Source organism: Ambystoma mexicanum, chromosome 12, assembly GCF_040938575.1.
Source record: "Ambystoma mexicanum isolate Mex_15411 chromosome 12, UKY_AmexF1_1, whole genome shotgun sequence".
NCBI classification, from domain to species: domain Eukaryota; kingdom Metazoa; phylum Chordata; class Amphibia; order Caudata; family Ambystomatidae; genus Ambystoma; species Ambystoma mexicanum.
In genome coordinates, this window is record NC_090936.1 from 158,171,872 (window position 1) to 158,193,704 (window position 21,833).

Here is a 21,833-nt window from a genome sequence, read left to right on the forward strand (position 1 = left end):
GAATTGTGGGCATGGTGGAGTTTTCCATGCAGGTATTCTGGGATGCTTATCTCGGTACTGGTGCATTGTGGGTGTGAGTAGTGTGTGTGTTGGTTGCAAAAGCTCAAGTATGCTGATTGGCTGTAAGATCAAAGTATAGAGTGCACGTTGTTGAAATATGAAGAGGTTCCTCTGTTCTATGTTGGCAGAAGGGTAGACTTGGGGAAAGTGTGTGTGTGGCAGTGTGTGTGTTGCAGTGTGGCATCAAAAGGGAGTGGAGTGGAGTGGAGTAAATGACACCCTGTCTGAATGCCCTGGAAACCATTCACAAAAGACAGTTATATTTTTGTCTTAGGGTGGTGGGAGTAATGTGAGTTGGGTGACATCGTGTGCAGTGCGTAAAGTTTTGTTGGTGGCAGCTAAACAGGTGTTGAAGGTTTGGAAGACACGGAACCAGCCGATGGTGGAGGAGTGGATTTTGGATGTTAGGGCTTTGTCGAGGTTTGAAAAGTCGATGTTTCGTAAACAGGATAAGGCAGACCTTTGAGGAAATGTGGGAGGATTTTGATGACCTTTATGGATAAAGCTGGGTTGTGTTATGGAGTGGAGTCCAATAGTTTACTTTCATATTCTTTGGGTGGGGGGCTTTGTGTTTATGTGGTTGTGGTCTTGTTTGTATGTTATTTGTTTGGTACATTTGATTTGGTTTTTGATTGATTTTAAAGTTTGATGTGGTGGGATCCGGGGTTATGATATAAAATTCTGTTGTATTGTTTCCCACTATTGTATGTTATGCAGTTCAATGACAAGTCATAATAGCCATGCCAGAAAAGACTTGGGGCTTGCTTATTGGGCAACTTCTGTGAAAATCAGTAGAAGGCCAGGGAGAGGAGAAAATATAGCAGCTCTAAATATATACGTTACCACCCTCAACCAATATGTGCAGAAAAACAATTGGGATCAGAGGAGGCTTGCCTCCAGTACGAGGCACAGGGAAATTGAACTGATGGCCCAGTGAGATTTACCCATGATCACTGTATAAGAGGAAGCAACGTTGGCAAGTGTCAACTGCACTGGAACTAAAAACAACTCACTATATGAACAGCAGATGTTAAAATAAATAAGTCCATATACCCACTATATGGCTAAAGCAAAGGTATACCTTCTTAATATATTTTTTTTCAAAACGAATAATGGTTAGACCCAGCAGTATAAACCAATATGTAAAGTAATGAAGCAGCCCATTTTTCAAGAGACTCTTGTTCCCATTATTTGTCATGCTTTGATCAGAGGCTTTTTTTTCTTTATTTTTTTGGTTGGAAATGTTTTTATGCAGTTTTAGAACACATTATATGCATTTTGTGCTGGTTCGGTTTCCAAATGTATATAACTGGGGTTGTCTGATTGTGAGAGAGTTTAATATGATAATGTGGCATACATATCTATTTCCATATATTCTGCATTCAACCCTTTGTAAACATTAAACGCAGATTTCAATTGTTTTCTTTTTCTTATTATAAAACAAACGTTTAACAGACAGGGCTGAGAACGCAACTCACTGTTTCAATACCCCCTTTTGCCTCTAACTGTCCCCCTTCACTGTTGATTAGTTATTGCAATATCAATTTTTGAATGTAAAAAATGATATTGTTACCCCACCCCTCCCGCACTCAGTGACCGTTCTCTCCCCTCTCAGTTGTTGTCCACACCTCCTCCTGTCCTAATCTCTCTTGCTGCTGGCTTGCGCCTGGCCTGTCTGTAGTTACATAACCTTTTGCAGTAAGGAAAGTCGGGCGCAAGCAGCTTTCATTGGTAATTTTCTTTCTCCAGCATTGGATCTTTCATGAATTCACATGCTTAGAATATTCCCCGTCGTCAGGCCGGGAATCCTCGGTATATTTATAAAGACCTTTCCTATAGGAAAAAATTTCGACACTTCTGTGTCCTATCTACGTTGTTTTCGGGCTGCGTACGCTTGACCCACTAGGACGTAGGGATATAAATGGCCCCGCCCCCGCGGCTCCCTTCAGGTTCCAACCATCTCCAAAGTAGCGGGAGCACCTCGTGTTTGTTTCTACTTAGGTACAAGGTTGAGTTCTACTCTTGACAGTTTTTTTCTTTGTGAAAATGTCCGGAAAGGTGTTATTCTGCCCATGTGCCATGCGCGGACTAAACAAAGTTTATGATGGAGATGGGCACATGGATTGTTTGTGCTGTCTGCACCCTCACCACTCGGTGGACAGTTGCGAGATCTGCAAAGGCTTCTCACAGAAGACGCTAAAGGATAGGAATAGACACCTGGTGACGTGGCTGAATGAAGGAACCTATCCTTCATCGGAGGTAGGATCGGCGTGCAGCCTGGCATCCAAGCCCAAGTCATCCAAGGCGGAATCCCATCACCGGTCGGTGTCGGCAGAGCCTCCTCCAAAGAAACTGCGTTCTATGGAGAAACGCCCTTCAGAAAAACATCAGATGAAGGAATCTTTGTCGAGACATGGACAAGATCACCATCAAGGAAAGCCTTCTTCATCTTCGTCGAAAAAAGGGAAAGATCCTTTGAAGACTTCCAAGGGACCATCACAGGTCGTCCTCGAGTAGAGACTTGACGAGGCATAAATCTGGCTCAAAAAAGGCGGGATCGCCAAAAGAGTCTGCGTCACAGCCTATACCATCGTCTACAGAGACTCCGTCATTGACGAGAGTGTTACCGTCGACACAGGCAATGCCTGTAGTGGCCCCGGCGAATACGATGGTGACGAAAGACGTATCCGCGTTGACCTCCTCGATGGTAGAGCCCCCAAGGGCGTGGCAGCCAGAGGTGTACGATGCGGTTCTGCCGGAGACCTTACTACAGCCGGAGGCGGTCTTCTCAGTATCAGTCTGTAGTTACATAACCTTTTGCAGTAAGTAATGTCGGGCGCAAGCAGCTTTCATTAGTAATTTTCTTTTTATTTAATGTTTTGTATTTAAATTAATGCATATGAAATCATTTTTGGATGTTTGAATTGAAACCAACATCATCAAAAATAGTCTTAACATCTGCTGAACCGCATTCCTTACATGGAGGTTTTGCAGGTCAGGGTTATTCCTTTGAAATAAACATGTTACCTTGTTGGACGGCAGACATGTTAGAAACTTTTAGAAGGATAAACGGCACCCATCAGCGTTTAGTTTTTTTAGCCACTTGTCCAGAGAGCCTGAGGAAGGGGATCTGAACGTGCATGCACCCAAACTTTGGCTTTTTCTGGTGAAAATGTTGCCTGAAGCTTAGCCCTCGCCACAACTACATTACTTGTTTAATTGGCAGGCGGCTTGAGGGATGTAGCCTTTGTGCACTCAGGTGCGACGCAAACTATGAGTTATTTTGATGCCCATCTCGTTACTGAATACAAGAACTGGTTAATTCCTCCCACTCTGCGCTGCTGAGTATTTCGAAATTCCACAAAACTGACCTTAAGCATCCCCAGGTCCCGAAAAGACATACCCAAAGCCTTAACAAATGAACGAGGTTAGTTAAGGTACACTGGTATAGGCACTGGTCACATAACAAAAATAAAAGGACTAGTTTGCTAAAACTCTGCTTGTGAGGAAACACCACGTGAAGTGGATTTGACTATAAGTGCCTTTAATGATAGATGTGTCCGAAATGCTGACGCGTGTTTCGACCCTAGCAAGGTCCATTTCAAAACAGGGCACTAGAGTAATAGAAGCAATGTAATCAAAAACATGGTTATAGTGTTCACATTCAACCCAATGTCAATTATTATAATGAATTATGGTCAAGCATGAAGTACCCAAGCACATACCATGCATAACCGATATAAAAATAAAAAAAAACATAAGGGCATACAATGAACACAATACATTTGAATATAGAAGATATTAAGAGGGGCTGGACATGGAAGGGGGTTGTATAGTGTAATGTGGAAGAAGAAAAAAGATGAGTCTCACTGTAGGTATATATACTACTATTCAATTGCAAAAAATCATTGATTGTATTTGTGTTCCACTCTCCCCAAAACATTGGGAACACTAATAAAAATGGTGCAGTCACCTGGCATATATTTTAGTGTACACAATCAATGCGTGCTGTCAAGAAGCTTTATATAGGGCCAAATACCCAAAATCCTAAAAGACAAACGCAATCCTGGTCGAAATATTGCCAGAGATACATATCAATAATAACCTTTTTAACTCAATAGTGTATATAAGTATCTAAAGTGCAGTGTCCAGAATACTGAAACCAAATCTTGCCAGACCAAATTTGATCTGTAACTACCACACACTGCTTATTTTAACAATACAGTCGTGTGTGTGTGTGTGTGTGTTTATATATGTTATACACTTGTTAAACTGTTCATTATAACTACAGATGATCCTCTACAAATGAGTGATTGTGCGATTATATAATTGGTCTCATCGAGCTCCGCACATCCAAAATAAACAACCAAGTGTAGTGGAGACCTGCTGTTGCCTAGCAGCAGCTGTAAACACAATGTCGCGGTACTGCGAGCAACTGGACTACAATGCTTGTCATAAGTGCAGCTTCAAAAGTCGGACAGATTGCGAGAAAAAGCACCTGCACTTGAAGTGTCCCCCTGTGAGTAGAGATTACTGTGCCCGATGGCATGCAACAAGCTGTTTGGGTTGCGGCCACCATTAGGTTTGTTATATTAATGACAGCCCATAGCTGTGATGTCACACGCATGCGTGCATCGTCCGATTTAAAAATAAAGGCTTGCATTCCACGCCATGTTGAGACGGGCCAGAGTATCGGTCCCTAGATGCACTGAGTTGGTCCCCGCCTTTCTGCTGTATTTCAGCCTCCCAGCATCAAGGGATCCTGCTGTGGAAGGTCTTCTTCGACCATGACTGGAAGGATGCCTGCCGTCGCCTTTGAGCGGTGGCCATCGCTTGAACATATCTTCTCTAATGTTGTGAAGTGTCCCGAAGAGGGCTGCATCAGTGCTTTCTGCATTTATCCATCAAGGTTTGCACTCTGCTCCTAGACCTGACCGGAAGAATCCTTGCACACACAGCTCCTGCGCACCTCTCACTGGAATCAACAATGGGAGATACAAACTCATCCCTGCACCTCTGGTGACCCATTCCTCTGGGAAAATCTGAATCGGGGGAGGGGGAGTAGATGCAAAGCATTTGTCTCCCCCCTGTCCTCCTTAGGATAACATTGAGAACAAGTCTTCATATCCTTCCACTCACTGCTTTTTGGGGTCGCACCTGGGCATTGAAATCTGAAAGAGAAGACCTCTTTCTCCAGCATTGGATCTTTCATAGATTCAGATGCTTGAATATTCCCAGTTGTCGGTGACGAAAATAATTAACTTCTTTTTAATATACACACATCGCTACATAGAAATGCATGTACATAGTCCATTATGGCCTATGAGCCATTCTATTGTGTAGTCCCTCCACCTCACTTTGGTCCTTTATGACCCCAACCAATGAGGTGGCAGGGCTTAAGCTCCGCCCCAGGCAGCCATCTTCAGATTTTGCACCGCATTTAATTGACACAGGGAATCCTCAAGCTCTCTGAGCTTTTTCGAATATTCTTCTATTTCACCTCAAAGGAATCAAAACGGACGTGGACACGGCACGTGCCATCAGCTCTTTGAAAGATAAAGACATGGATTGCTGGTCTTTTCGCCCTTTTCGAGGTTCATCCTCAAAGTACAGAGGTTTTAACCGTCCTTCATACGGTCAGAAGTCGCAAGGTAATTCATACCAGGACACCAAGTACCAGTCTTACAACAAATACAGCCAGAGAGGGAGGCGGGGCTCCGCTCAAGGGAAGTCGCAGAGTAAACAAAACTGACAGTCCAGCTCCTCCCCCTCAACGTAACGCCCCGGTGGGGGAAAAGGGTGAGCCAGTTCTACCAACGCTGGCAGTCAATAACATCAGACAAATGGATGTTAGAGGTGGTCCGCGAGGGACACACCTTGGAATTTCTAGACCAGCCCCCTTCCTTGCCCCCGACTCCACGCAAGGTACATATGTTAAAGCAAGTCATGTCCGAAATCCAGAAACTGCTGCACAAAGCAGCAATAGAGCCAGTACCTCCCTCTCTAAGAGGGTAGGGTTTCTACTCCCGTTTCTTCCTCGTCAAAAAGAATGGTCAATGGCGACCCATATTGGACTTGAGAGCGCTAAACAAATATATCAAGCGCATCAAATTCAAGATGATAACTTTGCAAGGAGTGCTCCCTTGGTTAAACGTGCACGATTTCCTGGCCACTCTGGACTTGGAGGATGCATACTTCCACGTACCAATCCACCCAGCACACAGAAAATTCCTCAGATTCACTGTGGGCGATCTTCATTTTCAATTTCGAGTGCTCCTGTTCGGTCTGAGATCCGCACAGAGAGTTTTTACAAAATGCCTGGCACCAGTGGCTGCAAAACTCAAGAGGACAGGAACAGATGTCTTTCCATATCTGAACGACTGGTTGATCAGGGCAAGTTCCGCCTCAAGTTCACGCTTGGCAGTTTCAAAGACAACAAATCTCCTAAGAGGGTTAGGTTTTGCCTGACAAGACAGTTTCTTTACTATGAGCCGAGCTCGACACCAACATCCCCAGGGTGAGACCGTCGGCAGAAAGAACTAATGCAATTCTCTGCTTGACCTCGTGGTTCTTAGGGAGATGAACATCGGTGCGCTCTTACAAATCCCTCCTGGGCATGATGTCCTCATGTATATTCCTCATACCAAATTGCAGGCTTCGCATGAGGCCTGTCCATGAGGCACTGGACCACCAATGGAAACAAGCTCTCGGCTCTTGGGAGGACATCGTCCAGTTTCCAACAACGCTGCACAAGGCTCTTCGATGGTGGAGCGTTCCGCAGAACCTTTTACAAGTGATGCTGTTTCAGGCACCAACGTCGACCTCTCTTTTGGGCTGGGGCACTCATCTTGCGGACCTACAAACCAAGAGCTCCTGGTCAACCCAGGAGTCCCAACTCCACATCAATGTGTTGGAACTCAGGGCCATACGGTGGGCACTGAAAGCTTTCCTTCCGGTAGTAGCAGGACAGGTACTCGCTGTACAGACAGACAACACGACCTCCATGCACTACACAAACAAGCAAGGGGGCACGAGGTCAGATCTTATCTCAGGAAGCTCAGCTACTATAGGCATGGGCCTTTCACCACAGAGTCCAAATCGAGGCCGAACACCTTCCGGGAGTGGACAATGCTCTAGCGGACAAACTAAGCAGGGACTACACGTCTTCTCACAAGTGGATGCTGGACGAGAAGGAAGCCCAAAGGATCTTCGCCTTATGAGGCCATCCACATCACAATCTTTTTGCCAACAGGGCCAACAAGACATACAAATGTTCGCCTCCAGATACCCAGAGAGTCAGTCAGTAGGAGACACGTTCTCAGTGGATTGGACAGGGAAATTCCTATATGCCTTTCCCCTGATCTCCAGGATACTAAGCAGACTGAAAGAGCAGAAGTGTTCTTAGATCCTAATTGCAGCGGATTGGGCATGGCAGGTCTGTTACTCAACCCTACAGCACCTGTCCTGATGGCCCCCTTTTCGCCTCAAGGAGCATCAGTATCTATTGACGCAACAGAACTGCAAGGTCCTCCATCGCGATCCAGCGAGCCTGTCTCTTAAGGCATGGTTCCTGAGCAGCGCAAGCTGATGAATCTCAATCTGCCTGCGGAATGCTGGGATATAATCAGGGCCTCAAGGGCTCCTTCTACACGCATCACTTACACTAGGAAATTGACTCGTTTTTTCCAAGTGATGTGAGACATTTGAAATTGATCCCCTCATCGCTTCGGTTGAGCAAGTACTTCCCTACGTATTGCACTTAGCCGAAGCAGGTCTTTCGCTGTCCTCGATCAAGGTCCACCTATCAGCCATTACGGCATACACGACGGCCCCGGAGATGCAGTCCTCACTCTTCCTTCTGGCCGTTAAGGTTTTCCTTAAAGGACCTCTGCGTACATACCCACCTACGCCGGAGCTTGAACACGCCTGAGCTTGAATACTGTGCTAACAGCCCTCATGGAGCCTCCTTACGAGCCCATTCACAGGTGCGACATAAAATTCTTGTCATGGAAAACGGATTTCTTGATGGCCATTACTTCTGCCAGGAGGATCAGTGAGTTACAAGCATTATCTTCTGAACCTCCCTTCACCTTGTTCCATAAGGACCGTGTCATTTTAAGACCACAATCTATGTTCGTTCCGAAGTTAGTATCGGAAATGACGCTCACAGAACGCATTCTTACCAACTTTCTTCCAGAATCATTCTTCGGAAGCAGAACGAACATTGCACTCTCTGGACATAGCAAGAGTTTTAAAGTTTTATTTGCAAAGGACTAGAGAGTTCCGTTCTTCAAATAGACTGTTCATTGCCTTCTCTGGCCATACACAGGGCCAGCATATTTCCAAACAATGTCTGGCACGCTGGGTCTCTTCTTGCATCACCCACAGCCATCCAACGAAAGTTGACCCCCCTTCCCAAACCACCCTCAGCGCACTCCACCAAAGGGAGAGCGGCGTGAACAGCATTCCACACAGGGGTGGCCTTGAAGGACATATGCAGAGCTGCCACATGGAGCACTCTGCAAACGTTTGCTTAACACTACTGCCTGGCTGAAGATACAAAGAAACTGCAGTTGGACAGGCAGTGCTCTGCCATCTCTTTGCATAAGTTAGGACCAGCCTCCTTTTCCCACCTTTCCCTGAGTGTGTAACCGTTAAGTTGCTGCCTGGTAAAGGTTTGATCAGAAATATGTTTTCTGTATTTGCATATATGGATATGATAGTTGCATGTTTTTAACTGCTTGGTATTCTTTCAAGCATCTGAATCTGTGAAAGATCCAATGCTGGAAAAGTCTTAAGTTACCTGTAACTGTATTTGCATGGGGATGTGTCCTCCGACGTATTCCACATCTTTGACATTGATTACCATAGCTGTGCTGCTTCGGAAAACTTTTTCGGCGTAGGCGTTCTTCGTCGATACGTTCCCTCGAGGACCGCCTCCGACGGTCGACGTCACCGGATGTTATATGTAGGATGCACGACGCCCGTAGCATCAGTTCTGTTTTTTTCGCGAACGTATTCGCTTCGAAATCTCGGCGCACCTCGGTTCTCTTGTTGAATCGATTCTTCGATTGTTGTTCGAGTAATATGTCTTCGTCTTCTGCTACCCCGAAGTCGGGCTTCAAAAAGTGTGGAGACTGCGGTTCCAAGATGTCTCTTACGGACCCGCACAACGTCTGTCTCTGGTGCCTCAGCGAGAACCACGCCACCGATGACTGACGAATGCCAGTCTTTGATGCCGAAGGCCTTGCGGGAGCGGAAGAAGAAGCTGTCGGTAGGTAGGGTTTCCAAACCCTGTAAATCAAAATCCGCTGGGCTTTCGACCGACGATTCGAGGGGCGACTCTCCACGTCGGCGTAAGTCCAGGGGTCTCGTTCTAGGAGTGGGTCCTGCTATTCCTCTGCCTCTTCGAGGCATTCACGGAAGCGCTGTCACCGGTCGCTTTCCTCGTCCTCCGAGGCGGTGGGAGATTGTCCTACGTAACACTTGTCGCCGGCCGAATGGGATGAATTCCGCCGGCAGATGATGGCGATTTTTTAATCGCATGGCACCGTTCCTTCGGCACCTTCGAGAGAAGCCGGCAAGGAACGCTCTAGAGCCACCGCTCGCACGTCTTCTTGCTCGGGAGGTCGGCGCAATCATAGGGAACCGTCGAGTTCCCGATCGGACAAGGAAGATTGCGACCGTGCCAGGTCCCGGTCCTCGACGCCATCGAGACTGGTAGAGCCTGTAAGGCCTTCGAAGAAGGTATAGACGCCATCGGCGCCATGTCTGTTGAGGGACTTGCTCAAGGCTCCGAGAAAGTCATTGACGCCATCGGCGCCGAGACCATCGAAGGACACGCTCGGGGCTCCGGCCTCGAAGCCGCTGTCGAAATCGACAGCGCCTCGGTCGACGTTGACACCACTCCCATCGACGCCTTTTGAGGAAAATTTGCCGGAGGTGCCCCGGAGAGCTGTGGAAGCTCCAAGGAAGGTGCTCAGCAAGTCTGTGCGGCCTATGTTTGACCCATACTCTGTTCCTCCTCCCAGGGTGGACTTGTTCCAACCCTTGGAGTACATTTGAGAGGTGGAGGAATGGTCTGATGAGGAGGGGGTTATGCCTCCTGAGGTGCCTGATGACCTGTTGTCGGGTCATAGCCAATTGGACGACCTTTGTCAATCTTTACAAGATGCAAGTGGTCTTGATACCTCCCCGGAGGTTGAGTTTGGCAGGCCTGAGCCTGGTACACATGCTAACTCCTCGTACAGGTGCCTCATGTCGAGGGTGATGGAGTATCTGGGGTGGTCTGCTCCACCTGTGGATTTTCTGCAGGATGACCTGACAGATATCTTGGACCAAGGTCCACCCACTGACCCGGTGTTGCCATTTCATATGGCCTTACAGAGAAGGGTGGCAGCGGCTTGGACTGCTCCGGAGAGTCTCCCAGCAGTGAATAAGTTGTTGCCGAAAAAATACCACCCAGCCAGTGGTGACCCCTGCTACTTGTCTACGCACCCCACTCCGGAGAGTTTGGTACAGGCGGCTACGGCCCCAGCAAAGCAGGCTGAATACCCTACAATCCCTCCTGATAGGGACAACAAACGCATTGATGGTTGGGCGAAGAAGGTATTTTCTTCTGGGGGTATGGCTTTAAAGGCAGCCAACTCAGTTTGTGTCCTTGCAAGATTCATGCACACTCTGTGGAATTGTGTGTCGTTGGCTGCTGAACATATTACCGAAGGGGAGGAACGGGATGGTTTTCTTGCCCTCCATCAGGATGGCAAGGATGCCATGTGTGAATCTCTTCAGTCGGGTCTGGACATGGCAGACTGTGTCAGCCGGTCCATGGCGGCAAGCACCGTGATGCGCAGGTTTGCGTGGTTGAGGAAGTCTGGGTTTGCTCCTGATGTACAGTCCTGGCTCCTCAACATGCACTTTGATGGTGTCCATCTTTTTGGCAGCAAGGCTGACGAGAGCCTTGAGAGGTTGCAGACCTCTAAAGCTGCAGCGAAGTCCTTGAGCGCTGCAGTGCGTCAACCTCTGCCTTTTCGGCCTAGGGGACAGCAATGGAGGGGAAAGTTCCTTTCGATACTACTCTTCCTTTGGTAGATCGAGGGGAGCTGCCAGTCAAAGGGGCCACCGTAGAAGTACCAGAGGTGGAAAGCAAGGTACTCGAGGTGCCAAAGCCGCTCGGGCAGTTGCCTCTTTGCCCTGAGGCACAGCTGCTTCCGCTCAGTCATGAGGCCATGTCCCATGGTTCGCCGTTTAAGGGAAGGCTGGCGCAGCATCTTGTAGAATGGTGTGCCATTACTTCAGATGTGTGGGTTCTGGAGATCATAGCCCATGGCTACTGTCTTCCTTTCCCCCTGAACTAACTGGCCTGTAGTATATCCGGTGGGGAGAAAACACCTCGGTGGAAAAAGACACACTAACATCGCAACCAAGAAGGAACTTTAGCCTTGGCTGGGTCCTCCCAATAATACATGAAGAGACTAGATTTGAAGCCACTACACTTTGGAAGTGGCTTTCCGAGAAACATACTTGGTTCACTATAATTTGACACCTTGTGAAGCGAAAGAAACTAGCTTTTGAAAATTGAACAACAGTCAATTCACATCAACTTGAATTCTCTTTTGAAATTGTGTTTTGTTTGTAATGTATATGTCCTGATAAGGTGCACCAGACAGAGATTGCAAAGACCGTTCTGGCAGCCCAAAACTCGAGTCGACAACACCATAGAGCCTACTCCTCCCAGAGTTGGCCTTAACTTTGGTCTACACAGATAAAATATGGGAATCAATGTGTCCATCAGTAACCACTTTGGAACATCTACCCAGTGTTTTACTTTTAAAATATTGTTAATTAGGCACTTTTGAGCCACTAAGATATTAACCCAAATGGAGGGGATGTTCTGAGCTACAAAACAAAATTATCAGGATTGCGTTCTTTGCACAAGTACGAGTGGTGTTTTTTGTATGTATGGGGATGAAAGAGTATGTGAGGAATGATATGTGAGATGTGAGCTTTTTTTGCTGGTGTAATAAAAATGTGTGTTCTTGACAACTGGTTTTTAATAGATGTATTAATGTATTTGATATGTTCTCTTGCATGAATTGCATGAATCAATAATAGGAGGGTGTGCACTTATCCATGTATAATTGCAGATTTGTTTGGACTGTCTTCCTTTTCGGCAGAGGCCTCACGACAATCCACCAGGGAAGCTCTCTTTGAAGAGTCTGGATTCGCTCCTTGCACAGGAAATCTTATCCCTGCAAGAGAAAGGTGCCATAGAACTGGTACCTATAGCGGAGAGGAACAAAGGATTGTATTCCCCATATTTTTTGATCCCAAAGAAAGACGGAGGATTGAGACCCATCATGGACTTGCGTGGTTTGAACAAGCTCCTCAGGAAGGACAAGTTCAAGATAGTTACTCTTTCTCAAGTCCTCCAGGCCCTACAACTTCAGGATTGGTTGGTGTCTCTCGACCTCAAGGATGCTTACTTTCATGTGCCGATTCATCCCATGCACAGGAAGTACCTGAGTTTCGCGGCTGGTGACTCACATTTTCATTTTTCGGGTCCTGCCGTTCGGATTGACCTCCGCCCGAGGGTCTTCACCAAGCTGATGGTGGTGGTGGCAGCACATCTCAGGAAAGGGGGGGGGGGGGGATTCACATCTACCCCTACCTGGACGATTGGTTGATCAGGGCGCGCTCACCCGAGCAAGTCCTGGATCATCTGTGCGTCACCTGCCACTCCCTTCAAAAGCTGGGCTTCTCCTTCAAATTAAAGAAGTCTGATGTGACACCTACCCAGCGGCTCCAGTACATCGGAGCAGTGCTAGACAAACCCCTGGGCAGTGTTCGCCTCCCCAGGTGAGGGCTCGTCACATTCTGCAGATGGTGGACACATTTCAACGTGCCCAGAGTCTCCCTGCGTTAGAGTTCTTGAGATTGCTATGCCTCGTGGCATCCTGCATTTTACTGGGGCCAGAGGCCAGGCTGCGGTTGAGATCCCTGCAGTGGGCACTCAAGATGCAGTGGTCACAGTTCTCCGGCAGGATGTCGGATCCCGTTCAGATTCCGCCCTCGGTCGCCCAGGACCTTCTGTGGTGGGCCGTCGAAGGAAATCTGTTTAAAGGGGCTCCGTTTTGGCAGCCGTGGCCAGAGGTGACGATCGTGACGGACGCATCCCTCACGGGTTGGGGAGCTCATGCTAACGAGCTGACAGCCAGCAGTCGTTGGTCTCCATCGGAGTCCAGACTCCACATCAATCTGTTAGATCTGCAGGCTGTCAGGCTAGCCCTGAAGGCTTTTCTGCCGTCTGTGCAGGGGAAGAATGCCCTGATTAAGATGGACAATACAGTGGCCATGCACTACCTCAACAAAAAGGTGGGGGCAGGGTCACTCCCACTGTGCAGGGAGGCGACGCAGCTCTGGTTCTGGGCCATCCAGCAGGAAATTTCGATCTCCGAAGTTCATCTGGCCAGAGACGAAAACGTGGCGGTGGACGCTCTGAGTAGGCAGAGCACGGTCTCTCACGAGTGGGAGCTGGCTCAGGAAGTTTTTTTGGAGATCTTCGCCCTTTGGGGGACCCCACAAGTGGATCTCTTCGTCACCAGTGTCAACCGGAAGTGCGAGAGATTCTGCTCGGGGGAATTTCCTCCAAGAGGAGCCTTAGGGGACGCGTTCGTAGTGGAGTGGTCCTTCCCACTACTGTACGCATTCCCTCGAGTCCCCGTCATTCCGCAGGTGTTGCGGAGGTTGTGGAAGTTCGGTACCCGGATGATCCTCATTGCTCCGGCATGGAACAGGAGAGTGTGGTACCCGGATCTTCTAGACATATCCATCTGCCCTCCACGTCGTCTTCCCTAACGAGACGATCCGCTCTCACGGGATGGGGGTCGAGTTCTCCATCCAGAGGTCAAGTCTCTCAGCCTTCATGCTTGGTATCTGAAAGGTTGAGGTATAATAATTGAGACCTCCCTGAAGACGTGATGGAGGTGTTGCTTTCGGCCAGAAGGCCTGCAACGAAATCCTTGTACCGTTGCCGTTGGAGGAAGTTCTCCGACTGGTGCAGGGTACAGTTTGTGGATCCTTTCCAATGTTCCATTCCTTTAATTTGGTCTTTTTTTAGCCCACAAGGGCCTGCATGTGGGTACCATTAAGGGTTACCTGGCGGCGCTGTCCATATTTAAGCGCTCGTCTGAGGAATGTTCTTATTTTAAAATCCCTTTGATATGTCAGTTTCTAAAAGGGCTAACTCATGTGTTTCCACGTCGCCTTTCCAGGTGCCGGGATGGGATTTGAATTTGGTTTTAAAGTTCCTAATGGGAGCTCAGTTTGAGCCCTTACTTTCTTGTCCGTTGAGACTGTTGTCCTTTTAAAACTATATTTTTAGTTGTTACTTCCGCACGCTGTGTGAGTTGCAGGAACTTTCCGCCAAAACACCCTTCACTGTGTTCCATAAGGACAGGGTTGTCCTTAGGGTACGGTCTTCCTTTCTTCCCAAGGTTGTGTCCAAATTCCATCTGAGCCAGAAGGTAATTCTTCCGGCATTCTATCCTCCATCACATCCTGGTAAGGAAGAGGAGAGGCTCCATAGGTTGGACCCTAGGAGACCTTTGATTTTCTATCTCTCACGGATGTCCCGGGTCAGAGTGGATGATCAGCTCTTTATTGGTTACGCTAGAAGGCGTTTAGGTCAGGCTGTTTCCAAGCAGACCTTGTGTAGATGGATAATTTTGACGATCTCTGAGTGTTATCGGTTGGCGGGAAAGGACCCTCTGGTAGGCTTATGGGCTCATTCTACTAGGGGTATGGCTGCCTCCACTGCACTACAGAGGGGTGTTCAGATTCGCAATATTTGCGAAGCAGCCACATGGGCCTCTGTCCATACTTTTGTGAAACATTATTCCCTGGACTCTATCCATGTGCAAGATTTGGCCTTTAGTAAGGCAGTCCTCTATTCTGCAATTTGATTGGGCATTCTAAAAAAATTCTAAATTCTTTTCCCACCTCCTTACTTTGGTACTGCTTTGGGAGTCTGTCAAAGATGTGGAATACGTCGGAGGACACAATCCCCTCGAAGAACAAGTTACTTTCTTACCTGGTAACGTTCTTTTGATGGGATGTTCCTCTAACGTATTACACACGTACCCTCCCTACCTGCCCCTCTACAGAATTTCTTATGCGATCGCAGCTTCCGTTTCCGCAAGGCTTTCTGTAGTAATACTGGCAGGAGATTGGTTCCACACGTACTGGGGGAAAAAACTACATCAGAGGCTACAAGCGTTGTGTGTCCTACATATAACATCCGGTGACGTCGACCGTCGGAGGAGGTCCTCGAGGGAGCATGTCGACGACATCGACGCAGGACGCCTATGCCGAAAAAGTTTTTCGAAGCAGCACAGCTGTGGTAATCAATGTCAAAGATGTGGAATACGTCGTCGGAACATCCCATCGAAAGAATGTTACCAGGTAAGAAAGTAACTTGTTCTTCTCCAGAATTGGTATCTTTCATAGATTCACATGCACCCACCCGCCTCCCCTGAGAGGCTGCTCCTACGCTCAGCATCCATCATACTGTAGTCTTTATGGTCCAAAATCTGAAGATGGCTGCCTGGGGCGGAGCTTAAGCCCTGCCACCTCATTGGTTGGGGTCATAAAGTGAGGTGGAGGGACTACACAATAGAATGGCTCATAGGCCATAATGTACAATGTACATGCATTTCAATGTAGCAATGTGTGTATATTAAAAAAAAACATTTATAATAATTTTTATCACCGAGGATTCCCAGTCTGACGGGGAATATTCAAGCATGTGAATCTACGAAAGATACCAATTCTGGAGAAATACAGTTACAGGTAAGTAACTAAGACTTAATTACCAGTAACTTTGTTGCATCTCTTTTTTTTTAACATTTCACCAACACAAGTACTTTACCTGCATCAGATACATTCTGAAGACACTCTTCATAGGGATTGAACTTTTGAAGCTAGGGTATATGTCTTGTGACTTGGTTCCATCTTACTGCCTCACTTATTGAATGCATTTATAAAAACCTATGGTGACTATATATATATTTGTTTATTGTTGAGTGGTATCACCTGATTGTTTGTTTCTTTTGTGTGTTAAGGCCTAGAATACACAACTGTGTGTTTTATACATTCCTGGCTAAAGTGAATTGTGTGCTTTAGTGTGTGGAGTCATTGTAGACGTTTAACCCCACTCACATTCTCCTGAGAATAGCCTTGACTGCTCCCTATGTTCTCCTGTTGACTATTACAGGGTGTCTGCCTAAAATCTGTCCACCAGGCCAGATTCTAGAAATCCATCTCATCGTTGGCCCTAGCTGACCTTTACCCTGGGAGATGCGCATGCGCCATACACAACATTTAAGGCAGCAAATTTGTTGGCAGCATAAGATTTGCCAATAAGGATTTCGTAATTGAAACTTTGTCTGATTCTTTGCATGTGAAGTTTATCCATTTGATGGCAAACATTGACTGGGAAAGTCCAAGGTTTCAGTTGAATGAGAGGGGGAGCCCAACCTTTGTTAAGCCAAAGACACAGACATCATTCTCCTGCTAAGTCCTACAGTTAACACCCAAAGGTCTGTCAGGAACCTGGAAATATTGTACCACCAGCATAATGGGAAATCATCATTGGGAGCACATGTTTTGGAGCTTTCTGTAGGCAATTTATTGATCCCAATTTGCAGGCAAGTAACATTCTGTGCATATTACTGGCATAATCTAGAATTCTTGATTGAGCAGAATGATATAGCCCTAGTTGGCCCCATCATTATGGCCAACTCATAGCCATCCCTGTTTTCTTATGTACTTTTCTTTGGTATCCTTGTGTCCAGATCCTGCTCTGTCTATCAGATTATGGATGCCTATTCTTCCTCTTGCTAAAGTACTTTGTTCATCACAGCTTTAAATATTGGGTAATTAAAAGCTCTAGTCCTTCAGCAACCACTTTTAATGTAATGTAAACGTTTAGGTTTAGAATGTAATGCCTAATTAGTTAAAGGGGGTGGGGGCTTAGAAACCTATGTCATTAGTGCACCATTTTAGCTTACACTTGTTTTAGTTTTATTTTTTTAAGTGTTTTACAGTTTACAAGACACATGTCCACCATTTCAACATAGGAAAAAGGCACTTGTACCATTATAATCAAAACATCTTTTTCATTTCCAAAATCAGAAGCAGATCACCAATACAGCAACAAAGAATATCCATGCGGACCACAATTCTACCTTGTGGTCTCACGTTCTCCTTTAATAAAGCTAAATCAAAGTGTACTCAATTCAGTATCTTCCCTTCCACCCAGTATAAGGATACCCCAATTAGTCCCAAATCTCCCTCCAGGCTGCCTCTCCCTGTGACATTCTGCTTTTCAACTCCACAAATATCTATTCTAACAATTTAGACAAAGCTATTGTTAATGCCCAGTTAGGTTAACATCAGCCTTATCCATAGATTAGGGGTCAGAGAACCCAAGCTGTCAATTGGATAAACCCACCTAAAAGCCGAATTCTATGGTTCGTAAAGGATGGACACTCTAATACCAGAACGGCTCAGAGATGCTATCGGCGCAAGCCTTCACGCGCGACAGCCGCGCAATTCATTTGGAAGGCTATTTTTGGACCTCTGGCTTCGATTGTAGGCACAGCATTTAAACGAAATTTGAGATATGTCACTATTTTTTGATGGACTTTTTTGCAGGTATAGTCTCAGCTTTTCCGTTGGAAGAAATAAATGATAGTTGTCTTTGTACAGTAATAATCTTTTTAGATCTTAGTGATTGCTTTTTTATACCAACGTATTATCTTTGTTTTTTCTCAAATTTTGCTCTGAGTTATCCAGTGAAATCAATTCCAAATACCCCTCACACTTTCTGTGAAATTTGGACAGAAAGGAAGTATGGGCCAGGCTACCCTTTAAGAGATCATGTAGGTAGGATCACTTGGAGTTATCAGCCTCCATAATTTTTGTATGCAATGACAGACTTATTTTTATGTATTGGGTCCAAAAATCTTCTTTTAGAAAATGCAATCAGCTTGCGCCCAAATATAATCATTGCTGTAACCTTTAGCTTAAAGAGCTTGATCAGTGGCAGCAATGAGAAAGCACAGAGCTTATGTTTAGCACCTTCATCAGTGTGATTCCTGGGCTGATTTTCGATTCCATGTTCTCTTTTTTGTTATTGGAACTGCTTCTTTGTCGATATCAAGAAACCCAAGTAATTTATAGTAGGACTTTGATTTGCATTTAGAAGAATAGGACATTACATATGATTTATGAGGGTTAATTTTTAAGTGATTCCTTCCTAAATACCCTTGTACTCCAGAAGCCTTTTTAGGCCGACTGGAGTGTAGTCCAAGAGTAAGAGGGCATAGGCAATAATGTTAACCCCAAGGTCCCCCCATTTTGGCGCATAGCCGTTCCACAATAAATAGTCCATCCACAAACCCACTAAATAACTAAATGGAGATTAAAAAGGGTAGGAGCCAGTACACACCTCTGGCAAACTCCTTTCATAACGGGAATAGAATTGGACAGGTCTCCCTGAGTATTTAGTCTGACATTAACAGAATTGTTCATGTAGAGCAGCTGGATCATTCTCAGAAGGCCCTGGTTAATTCCCCACTTCTCTAATTTTCCCCAAAGGATAGAAATAACGATATTGTTGAAGGCTGCTGTCAAGTCCAAGACTGCCACATATAGCGATTTACCAAATATCCTGCCTATGTCAGAAGTGCAGGTGGACAGAGCAGTTGCACTTATCAGTGTCCTCACCCCCCTTCCAAAAACCTGTTTGTAGGGAGCTCAAATTATTTTCCTCAGCCTGCTTTAATAGATCTTTTAGAATGAATTTTGCCAGGAATTTAGCTGAGGTATCTATTAGGGCGATTGGGCGATAATTAGCTGGATTTGTTCTCTCAATAGTTTTAAAAATAGGCACTATGATTGCTTTTTTCCAGGAGCTAGGACAATCCGCACCTGCTGCGATATGGGAGAACGGTCTGAATAGAATATCTGACCATAAGGAGGCTTTTTCTTTAAAAAAACGGATTCGGCACCCCATCCGGTCCACATGCTCTAGAATTGTTCAATTTATCAATTCCCAAGATAATCTGTCCTATCAAAGTCAAATTCCCAGTTCATTGACCCCAGGGAATTATTACCACCCTTGTTTGTTTCTCACACACCTGGATGGAATTTCTTAAACAGATACTCTGTGCAGGTCCCCTCCTATACACATCTTGACTGCAAGTTTTGTTGCTGATTTTCACTGCCGTTTAGCAGTTCTCCTTATCAAACGTGTGCCTTTGTCAACAGTTTTTAAAATCTTTTGATTTTCCCTAATATAAAGTTGAAATCTATATGTTTTGAGGCAATTCTTTTATACCAGATTAATAGTTTTTTCCCGTTATAAATTCTCGCACAGTGCACGTGGTTAGCCTCGATCGTTTTATCGCACTCCTTTTCTCCTTTTTGTACCATTGATTGAAGCATCAAATGGTTGTTTATGGGTCGGATAACCGGGGCAATAGAAAGCGTATTTGGATCATGGCCCGATGTTCCTAGTCTAGATATTATGTGAGTGAAAACGGAGAGATGAGTGAGTTCATTCTTATATTAATCAGGAATTTGACCCCACCAAACATTGTCTATTGTTTGCTTTAGAGACATTGCCTATTGTCCCCACCCTGTTGCTGAATCACGTAATCAGATTGGTGGGACCACTCCTGTCCACTACCGTTAACCTAACATTTATAACAATTGCACTTTTCCAAATCCGTGTAAGACAACCCTGGGATTTATGCCTACTGATCAGATGTGCACACCTTTTTAAATATCACTTTGCTCTTTAAATATTGTTGGGGGAATTTATCACCCCAATTTACCAATCAAATGTACCTTTTACTTTTACTTTGTTTTTTATTGTATTTTGTTTTTTAAATATACTAGTAAAGTTAGTGAAAAGAAAATACGCTTATCTGGAATGCTGTGATATGTATGGATGTTTGTTACATTTTCGTCATCTGATCAAACATCTTTTTACTTATTTTCAGGACCGGTATGGTTCTTAATCAGATCTGGAAATAATACGTGTGTGCAATTCTATTGGAATCTGTTCGACTGGAGCAAGCATCACCTCCCGGGATTTTATGGATACAGTTTAAGACCAGTGGATCTTTTGCAGACTTGACTTGACCTCTGTTCATCATACAGACCTTTCCTATTTCTAATCTTTCGACAGGAATGCACAACCATGTTTTTTTTTTTTTTGTCTACCCTTTTAGACTTTCTTTGCAAAATGTATGGACCGATTTTGCCTCTCGCTTCCCCAATCTGCAACAGTTCTGTTTGTGCTGTGGTTGAGGGAAGGGAGTAAACTCAGTTTTTGGCTTATTCAATATGGAACGGTAAAGAGTGCATGGGCCTAAACTACAGACTGACTTCATAATTAAGTTGAAATCGGATGTTCCAACCCGCATTGGTGACCTTTTTAAAAACTGATAGAATAGGCTGTGGAGGGGGGATTTAGCATGTACAGTCTAAAAAGCTGGGCTAGTCAGCCCTTTTAGTGGTTCCGAGGCTTCATCTTCTTCATGTCTGTCCTCACATGAAGTCCTCTCTTCCCTTTTAACCATTGTTTAATTGGTTTGAGTCTGTTTACTATCATGTTGGTAGATGACGAAGGATAACTTTGCAAAAGAGAAATTGGAGCCAACCATAAGTAATCTGATCTAGTATGAAAATTGTTACTAGCATAAAAATGCAAGATTGCACATAAGAGCTTTCCACAACCCCTGCTAGACAATCATATGTAGTTGGTTGAAATGAAGAATTCCTAAATATTCCAATGAGTATATTTATAATAACCCGTGCAAAACCTTGTATTTGGATGTGGGTATTAGGTCTATTTATTTTTGATAATTTTTAAAACTTCTTAACAAAAGTTGCAATACAGACTTTCTTAAGTGCTATGAAAAACCAAATCCATTGTAATATGATTTGTAGAGATTTGCAAGGCATTTATCACTAGAGGACCAAATCAGAACCTAACCGAACTTATATTCAGCAAGGAGAAAAATACATTCTACATAGTAAAATACATGTGCATATATATTATTTGTACTTTTATCTTTTTGCAGAATGACCTTGCTATAGATGGACAAGAAGCTCTATGTAGCTGTGTTTTAGACAGCAAAGCATGTGTTGGCAGAACCGGATGTCCTTGTTAAGAATTTTCCAAATCGTCCAACCGGTTTCAGATCATAAAACATACTCCACATTTGTCATGATGTATGACTGTACATTCACCCAATAAACACAAACTTTCAATAATTATTTATATTTACATTATTTTTGTCATGAAAGGGTGAACTACAGCAACCCTGTTGACTATGTTTGTGACTTTATACTTGTTGCTGCATAATTGAACTGTAATTTTGTATGCAATGATTTTATGAATGTGCCCGAGTGGCTTAGGTTAAGTGTAAACCTACATACCAGATAAGCTCATAATAACTGGAAAGTATCATTGACGCTCATTCTTTCTGATGTACGTTTTATTGACGTTTAATACAAAAATCAAGGGATGGATTGCATGAATAGCCTATACACTGATTGTTAGATTAAATCAGATTTCTAGATGACTGATATTAAAATGCTGACTCTCTACACTAGTAACGCATCTTAATGTCACACAGTGTTCCATTCTCTCCCCCAAATTGGACTCTGTAGCACTCTGGGCCTGTGGTTCTTGGAGT

The 21,833-nt window shown here is 45.1% G+C and overlaps 1 protein-coding gene across 2 annotated transcripts in view; it reads left to right on the forward strand.

The window, feature by feature from the left end:
* The window catches only part of ARFGAP3 (ARF GTPase activating protein 3), an 840,898-nt gene extending 819,487 nt beyond the window's left edge, over positions 1–21,411 (forward strand). For both annotated transcript variants that reach the window (XM_069628227.1, XM_069628226.1), the window contains one exon: positions 20,130–21,411. In XM_069628227.1, the coding sequence (XP_069484328.1) occupies positions 20,130–20,147 (18 nt within the window). In that variant the 3' untranslated portion in view covers positions 20,148–21,411. The remainder of the gene's footprint in view (positions 1–20,129) is intronic.
* The last annotated feature ends 422 nt before the right edge of the window (positions 21,412–21,833 follow it).